This window comes from Trichosurus vulpecula, chromosome 7 (genome assembly GCF_011100635.1).
Source record: "Trichosurus vulpecula isolate mTriVul1 chromosome 7, mTriVul1.pri, whole genome shotgun sequence".
Classification (NCBI taxonomy): domain Eukaryota; kingdom Metazoa; phylum Chordata; class Mammalia; order Diprotodontia; family Phalangeridae; genus Trichosurus; species Trichosurus vulpecula.
In genome coordinates this window covers 145,230,903-145,243,512 of record NC_050579.1, presented here as the reverse complement: position 1 = coordinate 145,243,512, position 12,610 = coordinate 145,230,903, and the positions used below count along the sequence as shown (strand labels likewise).

At 34.8% G+C, this 12,610-nt stretch overlaps 1 protein-coding gene across 1 annotated transcript in view; it reads right to left on the bottom strand.

Annotated features, from left to right (window-relative positions):
* Window positions 1–12,610, bottom strand: part of MAN1A1 (mannosidase alpha class 1A member 1) — a 180,552-nt gene that overhangs the window by 96,485 nt on the left and 71,457 nt on the right. The window contains exon 5 of the mRNA XM_036769288.1: window positions 7,210–7,290. Coding sequence (XP_036625183.1) covers window positions 7,210–7,290 — 81 coding nt within the window. The remainder of the gene's footprint in view (window positions 1–7,209; window positions 7,291–12,610) is intronic.

The following is a 12,610-nucleotide window of genomic DNA, read 5'->3' as shown; positions in this document are numbered from 1 at the left end:
TCCAAACCCTGATGAGAACATGATGCTAGCAGTTATAATAATTTTAATAACTCACATTTATATAGTACACCATTGACACAAAATGCTTTCTTATACATTATTTTAGCTTTGGTGCTTCTTGCAACCTAAGAATAGTTTGGGGAAAAGACAGAAAAGTTCTCATTAAGGGAGGGATGGGAGGACCAGGAATGTGGACCATTCCTTATGTTCTAAGACATAGCCACTTTGTTGGCCCACTTTACATAACTGTTTTTCTTTGTTATATGAAGAGTGCATAGTAGTGTATGTACAGGAATTAGGAAATTATTCTGATGTTAAAAAAAGCCATCAATAAAACATTAAATGAAAAATTCAGGAAAGGCCTTATCACTTTAAAAAAACTAAACCATGCACTTTCAACCACAATTTGCAGTTATTAATGAATCCAGAAAATAATTTGAGGATATGAGGAGTTCTGATTTTTTAATAGAAATAACATTGTTTTGCTTCATTCTTTGGGACCTAGCAGTGGAGGATTATGAGTTTGTAAAATTGTTTCTAGGTCACTTTATTTGGAATAAGGTGTGAAGAGAAATGCAGATAAAACAAAGTGGAGAAAAATGATGGTCACGATACCAGCGGCACTAGCATCAACTCACCTAATAAAGTACTTTAATGCAAAAGTAAAGAGATGACTCAAGAGGAATCCTTTCCAGAGGTTATAGATAAGCAGTTCCCCACTGCAGAGAGAAGCCACCATTCCCACTTGCAAACTAAGGAGTATGCCCCTCTCTACTGGTCCTCACATGAAAAAAATACTAGGGTAGAGATAAGATTATGTGATGAAAGGAACCCTGGACTGGGATTCAGAACACTTGGGTCTGATTCTTAGACCTGTGCAACTACGGGACCTTGGGCAAGCCACTCAATTGTTTTCAATTTCCATATGGTTCCTGCCTTACTTGTTCCCTAAACCCATGTACATAATCCTAACATAGAACCTGTGAGAATATATTGAGATAATACAAGTAAAGGCCCCAGATTAGATTTTATGTGCTTATGTTAGGTTAATTTAGTGTTAACCAAGGTTGAAAATCACTTAAATTTTATTTTCCTTTCCTACATTAGAAAAGATAGATGTTTAAAGTTCAATGGATGGATGGATACTTAAAGTTTAATTTAAATGATCAGTCAACTATCATCTCAGACCATCAAACAACACTGTTTTTTAAACAAAATATTGTGTTTGTTACTCAGATAAATGGATATATGCAATTGAATATTGTGCTGTATTTTCTGTTTTTCAGATCAACTGTAACAACTTGTATGTAACAAGCATATATAAGAAAACTAAATTAGGAAGCCACTATCTAATAACTAGTTGTTACATTAAGTTATAGACCAAAATAAAATTCAAAATATTAGTGTAGGCAATCTCAAATCCTAAGTCATGGATATTACTAACTCAGTGGCCTAAATAAGTCATTAAAATAAAAATGAACATAGGCACGTGGCATACATCCACTTCAGATCAGGTAACAGTACCCATCTCTCCTGTTAAATCTGGACTTCAATTTTTCTCTTTCCTTTATCCTTGACCTTTTTCCATAATAAATACAGCTAAAAGAAGAACATGAAAGAATGAGTTAGAAAAAAAGTGAAGTTGGCAGAACAACTCCTAATGAGTGTTCTTTGGGGATGGGGGAATGTAAAGCATAGTTAGTTCCAGAACAGAAGTAATTCTGGTGGTGGTGACAATAGGTATATATGTGTGTGTGGTATGTGGAATCTGAGGAGTAATAAAAAATAAACACACTGGGGCAGCTAGGTGACGCAGTGAGTAGAGCACTGGCCCTGGAGTCAGGAGGACCTGAGTTCAAATCCAGCCTCAGACACTTGACACATGTACTAGCTGTGTGACCTTGGGCAAGTCATTTAACCCCAATTGCCCTGCCAAAAAAACAAAAAATAAATAAACACACCTCTCTTTTTTTATATCTGATTTATGCAAAGCATATACCCTGAAGCCTAAGAAAGCATTGAAAGTTCTTAGAGAATAATATACACTGCAGGTATTACAAGATCTATTTCCTAAAAATATGTGAACAGGGGTGATACCCAAGGAATAGGAAGCAGTTTTGGGAAACAGTGGCTAGGGACACTGGGATCCTGGCCCAGAATTTGCTCATCAAGTATAATTCATATCTCACTCCTTTACTCTTCCCCACTGAAGTTAGGAAGGTCAACTTCATTTATCTAAGTGCCCAGAGTAGTTGCTAGTCCCAACATGCTTCTGACATGGCCAGACCCATTATCTCCTTATTTGAGGATTTTGATCTCTCTGATCACTGCCCCAACACCACCAAGTCAGATCCCAAATCAGATCAAGGAGTGATATGATTATACGAACATATAAATGAAGTTTGGAATTCTAGGCAGGTCCATTAGAACCTTATCACTAGGAACTATTGGGATAAAGTTTTTTTACAGGGGATGAAAATTTTCAGTAATTTTCAAACCAACTGGAAATACAGAATGTCTACACAAAGATAAATATAGATCATAAACCCCTGGTTAAGGAGTATGATTTTTTGTCATTTTAAATGATGAGAAATGATAGTGATTTTTATATCAATGAAATAAAGGTGTTTTAAAGTCTCCTCCGTGTGTTCCTAAATCCCTTTTCAATTATGATTAGTTACACTTACAAATAATTATGGAACATCAATATGTTGCAGTTTTAGGCCATTAACCACGGAAATTTAATTCCAAATACCACCAGCATTACTGTTTCCAATCATCATCTTTTACCAAACTAAACCTTTTTTAATTAAAATACTAAATACTGAGCACATCATATTTCCTGCATAGAAAAATGACAATAATAAACAGAAAAAGCTTCTTGCTAACCTTGTTAAATAGGGTATTTGTTTCAAGCATGTATTAGGATTACTCTAAGCTCCAAGAAACTGTAGTGACAAACATTAATATAAAATACAATAAGAACATATTTAAAACCATTAACAGGATGTGATCCAAATTATACCCTTCCAAATGATCAATTAGCATACATTTGTCATTTAACATGCCTAAAAAGCTTCAGTAAGATTGTTTCCCCAAAATGACTATGGGAAAAACAAATTAAATGATATCATCCATTTTCAAATTTAGCTTTTATACCTTTTTTCATGCAGAGAATTTTAAAAGCACTGGAACACTGTAACGAGCAATTTCAAGTATGCAAATCCTAAAAGATTTACAAAACAATCTAACATTTTTAGTTTTGATTTAATATTTTCATAATCTTTTCTTTAACATATGGCACAGACCTGTCAATGTGACAGATTGACAAAATTTGACAAAGCTGACAAATGACAAAGTCTAGTAATTGCCACAAAAATGTTAATAGAAGAGCAATCTAAGGGGATTTCTATAACGGAGATTAAAAAAAAATTACTGGAAGTTCAGAAGGCTATCTTGAAACCTATTTCCTTGCTGCTTAATTGTACCTTGAAGTACAAATGGCTCAACTAAAATGGAAAAAAATGAAATTAAAACAGTGGTAGGCAAGTACCAGGTGAGGGTTGGGAGCAGGGAAAAGGAGATATAGCTGTGAAGGAATCATGTTGCCAACCTCTCTCTCTCACCCTCCCTCCTTCAGATAACTGATTTACTTCCTGTTCCTATACATTAGATTAATGGGACTAAGAAAAATGCCTGTTGCCACCTGCCTTAATATTTTAACTAGATTTATTTGTCCCTTTTTGTCAATAAAGTAAAAGAGGACTCCATAACACAAAATTTTAATATGGCCAAATGACACATGAATTGGTTTCATAATGCCGATAAAGTTCGCTGGCCATATAAGTATATAAAGTTCATCAGTTATACTGTGATGTGTGTGTGTGTGTGTGTGTGTGTGTATATACATATATACATATGTGTATATATATACACACACACATGTATATGTGTGTATATATATACATATGTATACACACACACACACACACATATATATACTTCTTTAAAAGAGAAAATGCTAAGCAAATAGGCAAAGACATTTTTTCTTAAACTAAAAGGAGAAAGACAAGAAAAACAACAAAGGTTTACATTTTTACTGTCCATCTCCATAAATTACATTCAGAACTTTGTTTCTCCACGGATGTAGAATCTGTAATTCTATATAGAAACCATTCCTAGTTTACAATGCTTACTTTAAGATATCTGAGAGTTCTCAGCCAATCAAACTACAATAACTGGCTGAATAGCCAATTGTTTTCTTTTCAGTCAACAGTTACTAATTATCTGCATATGTAAATATATAATTATTCCTCCCAATTAGGTTTCCATATGGAAAAATGGTGCTACAAATACACATACATTCTAGTCACCAAACTACTGAACCTCAGATTTGAGAGAGAGCCTAGCAGTCCTCTTAGATCAATTCCTCTCTAAAGCACTGGACAAGCAGTCATCCAGCTGTTCCTTAAATATCGGAAACCACTATCAGATACAGAGGCAGCTGGGTGGTCTAGTTGATAGTGTTGGACTTGGAGTCAGGAAACCTGAGTTCAAATCCTGCCTCAAATACTTACTAGTTGTATGACCCTAGACCAATCATTTAACCTCTCTCAGTTTCCTCATCTGTAAATATCTCATTGGTGATAATAGCATCAACTACCCCATAGGGTTGTTGTAGGGATCAAATGAGATATGTAAGCACTTTGCAAACTGTAAAGTACTATATAAATGCTATTATGATGAATATTAATGATATTAATATTCACAATAATTTATTATCAGCATCTATTCAATTTTTTGACATATTTAATTGTTATAAAGATTTTCCTTATATCAAATCAAACTCTGCCTCTCTAGTCCTAGTTTTGTCCTCTAGGACTATACAGAATAACCATCTTCTCCATACAACAAACCTTCAGATATTTAGGACTAATTATAGTGTCCCCCTTTCCCACTGTCCAGGCTTCACTTTTCTGGGCTAATGAAACAAATATTTCTAATTTTTTTTAAGCCATTCTCCATGACATGGTTTTGAGTCCCATTATTTCTTCCTAATTAGTATCCCCTCCATTCAGGCTATAGAGGGGAATGCTAGACAGTCATCAAAGACTACCTGCTAGAAGTACTGTGGCTGCTGCAGAAAGGAAAGCCAGAATCATTGGGAAGCAATTCAAATATTCCTTTTCAAAAGTAATGCCCAAGTCAGAAAAAGTAAGAAGAACTCTTTTAAGCAGAAATTCTTCAATACAAAACAATGCACTATTTTTATAGGTATGATTTTTTTTTAAAAAAATAGCTTCTTAGGAATACAATTCATCAACTTAAGCAAAAAGAAAGGAAAGCAAACAAAACATAAAGTCACAGGGGTCAAGAAATGTTTTAAATGGAAGAGAGAGATTATTATTAGGGAAATACTTTTTTACTCAAACTCTCCCCTAAAATGGACTGGCTGGTGTCCAATTATTATGCTTCTTACTTTGTTGAACTATAGAGATGATTGTAATTGTTTTAGTTCTGATGCATAATTTTTTTCTCTCTCTCTGACAACACTGGATAAAATGTTTAATTTTCCATCTTATTTGTCATGTGACATGGAACTCAGAATTTTCATAAATAACTAGACTATTCTCACAATCTTGACAAAAATATTTTATATAAAAACTGTGGAACCCAAGGGACAACTGAGTTCTGAAAGACCTAAGAATCTCAGTTTTTTAAACCAAACCTCATTTTTTAACCAAACAAAAGGGACAGGATCCACCACGCATAACTTAATAGGAAAAAAGTAACAAAAGGAAAAATCATGCCTAAGGAATTCATTAGAGCTCTTTGAGGTAATCAGTGGGCAGGATATCTACATAGATCTTAAAAATGCCTCTCTGAGAGGGTTCTACAACAACAGCTGTGGTAAAAATTGAGCTACTATTGAATATGGCAATATAAAGGACAGAGTTACTAAGGGATCAGTAGAGGAATCCATTTGATTTAGCATTTTTCTAAGTGATCTGGAAAACATACAGACAATCCTAAATTCTTATATACAGTGAAGAGCCAAACCCTTCACTATTAGACTTTGGTTTTTGTAGGGCTAGGATTACATGGTTTACATTATTTGGTCATCATTATAAAGGTAACTCAAAATAAAAAAAAAATAAGCAATATATTAATTGAAACTGGCATACCCTAAGAAACCGTGGTTAAAAGAAAATTCCCCTCTTTTTTTTCTGGGGACTTTTAATAGAAGGAAAATGTAAACTTCAGGAAAATGGTTTATTAGGATTCTGGTTTTATAGCAACAACAATAATCATTATACCGACAGAACTGAATGAAATAACAATCAACAGAACCTTTCAAGGGCAGGAAAAGGGAGATGTTATTTCTGCTTGCAGTTTAGTAAATGGAGAATTGTACTCTCACCATAGGTATCATTCTTTACATTCCTTCCAATCAATTCCTTTACTTATCTGAACTGGAGCTTCAGGCCAGAAGGCAGCTCTAAGGCTTAGAGCCCTGCCTCCATAGTTCCTTTGGGCACTAAGAACTGCACAATAAGGAATGCTTCGGGAGGACTATATATCAATAAAGAAGGTGCCAATTAGATGGACCAGGTGATGCAGCGGATAGGACCCTCAGCCTGGAGCCAAGAAGACCTGACTATAAATCTGGCCTTAGACATTTACTAGCTGCATGATCCTGGGGAAGTCACTTAACCTCTGCCTGCCTTGGGTTTTCTCAACTGCAACACGCAAATAATGCTGTGAGGGCTAAATGAGATTACATCGATAAAAGGCACTTAGCATAGTGCCCTGAACACAGTAGACACTATATAAATGTTTATTCCTTTCCCTACTATTCTTCTAAATACTTACTAACAATTTATACTGTTACCTCTTTCTTCCTAGTCACCACCCTCTCCCCCAGGTTATATTTACCAAACATTTCTAAGAAATGAGAGCACGATAAGTAATTGCATGCAAATTGGAGCAACTCTACATTTCATACAGAGGAAATGGATTGGATTACCAAAAAAGATACAAAGTGCAGAAAAATGCAAATCACAATAAATGTAATTTATTCCATTTTACTGCAACTTGAACTGTTTTGTCCTCTCTTTTTCTTTTCCTCTCTCCCTTCTCTATCCCTCCCATATTTACACACACACACACACACACACACACACACACACACACAATTCTTTATCTTACCTCTTCTCCACTGAGATAGTAAGCTGAGAGAAGTCCACCAACAAAACGTATATTCACTTCAAAAACTGAAATTTCAGCATTCTATGGGAAAAAATATAAGAGTTTAAACAAAGAAAACTCCATAGCTTTGCTATTTGCTTTGTTCTGGCATGATAGCTACAATTACTTTTTTTTTATATGGAATAATATAAAAATAACTTATAAGTATAGTGCTCTGAAGGTGAAAAAAATCAACTTAAGTGGATCAAAATACACTATTTTTAAAAGTCCCAAACCACATTGTTTCTAATAGCAATCTATTTTATGAAATATATCTGTTGATTGCATTTCTCTGTTAAAGAGATTTAATAGGACCAGCAATTTTACTTTCCATTTTGTACATTTACCTAAATCCGTTGCTTTCTTTTTATTTGGAAGAGTCTCAAATTCAGAAGCTTGAGGCTTTGGCTCCAGGATCAGAATTATTCCAATATTCTTTTCATATCTAATTAAGCAACTTTTCCTCCACCATTCTTTAACCATTCAACAGTCTGCTTACATTATTAAGCATGTCTACTAATTCTAATGGAAGTTCAAAGTTTTCATTAAAAGAAAAAACAACTTTAGTTAACTTTTCTTAACACCTATTAACCTTAACTTATAAGCATAGGTTTTTTTCCTCTATTATTATCTGTCACCTATTCACTTTGCTTATAATGACAGGCAGGTTCATATATAAGAAAGCACACAGGTGGTTGCCAAGTTCACTGAGATTAGCAACATGTTCCCAGAAAAATACAACAGATATAATTTTTTAATATATTCAACAACTAAATAATTATAAAAATAAATTTCTAAATTTACATACAGGAGAGAGATTTATCAGGACAGAGTTTAGCAATAGAATTATGAAATGAGGCTCTCTAGTGGACTTTGTAAATGATGTTTTATCATCTGCAACAAAGACCTCTTAGAATTTTATTAAGAGCATAATATGTCAGAACAATTTTTCTCTAAGGTGCATCACTTGGGTTAAGAACATATTATATGAACAGTGTGTGACAGCTTTTAATATTATAAAATTCTATGTAGAAAAAGAAGCTGAAATGAATGTATTTGTTCTTCTAAATACATGATTTTAATTAACACTTTAAACTATTTTAGTAGAAGATATTTAGCATTCCTGTATATAATATGAGGGCACACCACTGAATAATGATGCTTAGAGAACTGCTCAGAAAATCTGTAGCTCATTTTCATTTTCCCAGTACAAAGCAGCCTAGCACAAAGTAGGCTCTCAATACTGAATTTCTAAATATATACTATAAAAAAATTCTGCACTAAAACTACAAAATTTAAAATTTAGTTTGTCTCTACTTTTAAAAATCCAAAAGCTGGAACAACACATAAGTACCTATTACACATATAGATGCTATGAATGTATGTGATTGATTTTCTATCTAGCAAAGAGAACATTTCCCCCTCCAGATTACCAAAGAAAAATAAAAGACCCCCTTTTCTTCCAATGAAGTTTAAGTGTCTCTGTCTGATTTCAGGTTGGAGAATCTGTTTTCTCTGGACTTTATAAATGAAGGAAAAGATGGCCTTGTCTAAAAATCACTTGGTTTATATGTCAGTGGCAGATGGTGGAATTGAAACTAGGAGCAAGTAACCAGCTCTTTAGAGCAAACTAGGGTCTATTCTAGATAAGAGTTCTAGTTCTAGATAAGAACTAAATTTAACAAATTTAAAGAACTAAACACAGCCCTAGAAAAGGAAACTCCAATTCCTAGAAGAAAATCTTTTTTTTACTTCTTTTCAAAGCAAGATTCAAGAGGGGGGTGTCCTAGTTATTATGCCTTTCTCCTTGGCAAATGAAAAAGGGAAAGGTTATGGGGATTGATAAAGTCTATGAAAGTCATAAAATATTTTTAGAGAAAAAGGCTCTTGGAATCCAGATTAAGATCTGGATGTAACCTGGGGGATCATGAATAATTGAGAATAATATTTTAGAATATTGCAGCATGAGAGAAGCAACACAGTAAAGTGGGAAGAGAGCTGAATTTGGTGTCAGAGGACCTGGATTTTAATGCCATATCTATCGCTTACCTACCTCTGAGATCTTTGGCTTCATTTCATCTCTTTCTACCTTAGTTTCCTTGTTTTGAAAATGAAAGGAATGTATGAGTTGGACGAGATAACTTCTAAGGTATATGCTAGTTCTGATCTTATTTATGATCCACCCTCTGCATTTTACAGATGAGAAAACTAAGACAATTAAAAATGATTTCCCTAAAGTCATACACCTACTTAGTGGAATATAATATAGATGTCTCCAACCTGACATATGGGGAAAGAGGGCTAAATCTGGAGACAGGAGAGTTGGGTTCATTCCATTATATTGCTCTTATGTTGTTCTTGTTGCTGTTCTAGACTTGTGTTATATTAATGAAAATGGGAAGATCTTTCTCATCCATTGATAAGCCCATGTGACCTGCCTGAGTCACATGAGCCTGTGGTGGTTAGAGCTTGCCAAACAGGTGGAGAAGGAAGGGGGGGAGCAGGAAGTGAGACAGAGCAGGAAGAGGAACTAGCATGAGTGAGAGAGGGAGTGATTTTGCTTAAAGGAGCTTGGTTTGTGGGAAGGCCCGACAGAGGGAAAGCTTGAGGATGGCGGTGCCCCCTGCATTGATAATGTGTATAGATCTCTTTGCTGCTATGATGGATTTGACTTTCTGGTGTTTGAATAAATGTTTTGGTTTCATCTTCCATGGAGAAAGTCTGTTATATTTTGCGATTCAGAACTATGCCGGAATATTCATAGCAGCCACAGCTGCTGTGGGTATTGCACTGGTGCTACGACTTGTCATTTCCTTACTTTGGTAGATTCCTAGTGTGGAAATTCCCTCCACTGGTTTAGGTCAGCAAATATAATTACAATTTTAGACAGCTGTCTGAGAGGAGAGTGACTTGCCATCATTGGGAAGATATCATGGGTCAGAGGCAGATCATGAACTCAGGTTTCCCTCATTCCAAAGGTTGGCCCACGATTCACTATGACACTGCGTCTCTCAAGAACTAATTAAATTAATTAATTGAAACTAATGAAGACTTATTAATAAAAACTAAGAAAATATCAAACAAAACCTTAATAAGGATAATGTAAAATTTCTCATTCAGCAACCAAATTAGCAAAAGAATAAAGTTACTTAAAAGAAGTTTTATAAACTTGAGTTCTAACTTACTGGGTAGCATACAAAATCCTCCAAAAGGGAAGTGACATATAATTCTTGGTATCATAATGAAACAAATAGCCTTAGTTTTCACTTGAGAGTTTTCTTCCCTGAATATTAGTTTTTTAGAAGTAGTGTGTATTTAGTATAGTATATTACTAGCATAACAACTCATAACTACAAGATGCTTCTTTAATCACTCCTAGCACAGATTATGAAACAGACCCTGAAAGGTTAAATAACTTACCCAAAGTCACAACAGTAAGTTTTAGACTCAGGACTTCTGATTCCAAACTCAGTGATCTTTCCCTTATGTTATGGAATGTTAGTATATATCTAAATGTTTCATGAAAATGCAGTGATTTGTCCCAGTGAAATAAATGCAAGTAATTTGAGACAGTTGTGTTAATTCTTTGAAACAATTGTACAAACCATTATACTTATTTAAACTTATTTAAACCAGAATACTTCAAACTATATGATCGTTATTTTATCAGTATAGGTTATGGTGCAAATCATAACCTGAATATTCAGCAGGAAATCATAACTACTTTCCACTATATAGGAAAGAATACAGGTTTGGAGTCAGGAGACTTGGGTTCTGGTCATGGCACTAGTTGTATGAGCATGGGCTAGTCACTTGACTTTTCTGAGTCTCAGATTCTTGATCTGTAAAATGCATTTTTTTTAAACTCCTTATACTATTTCATTCACAAGACTGATGCAGAAATAATACTTTGAAAGCTTTAATGTACAATAAAAATATAAGCTGTAATTGTGAATTGCTGGGGTTAAAGTAAATAAGCACCAGATGATCATTCTTTTGGCAATGAGCCTGTCTGTAAATTATGCTGATCTAACATATAATTGGCTGGTTGGGAGGCCTGTTTTCAGAGCCTTTTAGTTGGGTAGGACATGCCATAGCTGACACTCCATGTGCATACCCTATGAATATCCCTCTATGCTCCTATGAGTTAAAATAATCTTTTATTATCCTCACAAATCTAATATAGCAACCAAGACACTTTGTGGAATGTATAAAATTACAAACATGGCCATCAGTTGCTTGGAGAATTTACTAAATTGAAAACTTTTTTTGAGAGGCAATAGCATAAACAAGTAATTTTAGGAATGAAATCCTTTTCTTCACACTGTAGCAATTTTATCTAAACATCTATTTTCTGTTCAACCATGTAATTTTTAGTTATCCTTTATATAGAAATAACTAAATCACTAAGAGTTGCGATGCCTTTAAATGCCTACAGATCCTCTGTATTTCTCCATGTTGCCACAATAGTGTGCCAGATCAATATCATATCATGTTGAATAATTATTTCAAGGTCCATAAAGAAAGAAGATTTGTATTCATGTTTCTTTACTTCACTAAATCTGTGACTTAATTGATATGAGTACTCATTCCATCAATGGATATGTTAATCCATCCACAGCTTTCACATTCTGCATAATTCTTGCTCTGGTTTCCCCCCTAGATAGTCCCCAGAGGACCTAGCCAAGGTACCATAGGATTATTTCATTCTGGGGAAAGCAATGTAGCCCTCAGGCTATGTATCTATAGTCTCACTATCTCTTCTAATCATGTGTCCTCATTTCCCTTACACTCTCAATTCATTCAGTCAACATTTATTAAGCACCTACTATGTGCCTGAAACTATATTAAATTCTGAGGTTACAAAAAGAGGCAAAAGACAATCCCTTCACTCAAGGAACTCACAATCTAATGGAGGAGACAACAAACAGACAAATATATACAAACAGGCTACATAACAGGCTAATTAGGAAATAATTAACAGAAGGAAGGGATAAGAAAGATTTCCTGTAAAAGACAGGTTTTTTGTTAGGACTCAAAGGAAGCCAGGGAAGCTAGTAAGTGGAGATGAGGAGGGACAGCATTCCAGGGAAGAGTCAGAGAAAATGCCCAGAGCTGAGACATGGGAGTATTTTGTCTGTGGAAAGGCAAGGAGGCTATTGTCCGTAGATTGCAGAGTATGTGGTGGGACAGTAAGTTGTAAGAAAACTGGAAAGGTGGGAAGGTCCTACCTAACGAATGGCTTTGAATGCTAAGTAGAGGACTTTTGATCCTGGAGGTGATAGGGAGCTACTAGAGCTTATTGAGTAGGGCAGTGACATAGTTGGATCTGTGCTTTAGTAGAACCACTTTAGTAGCTTAA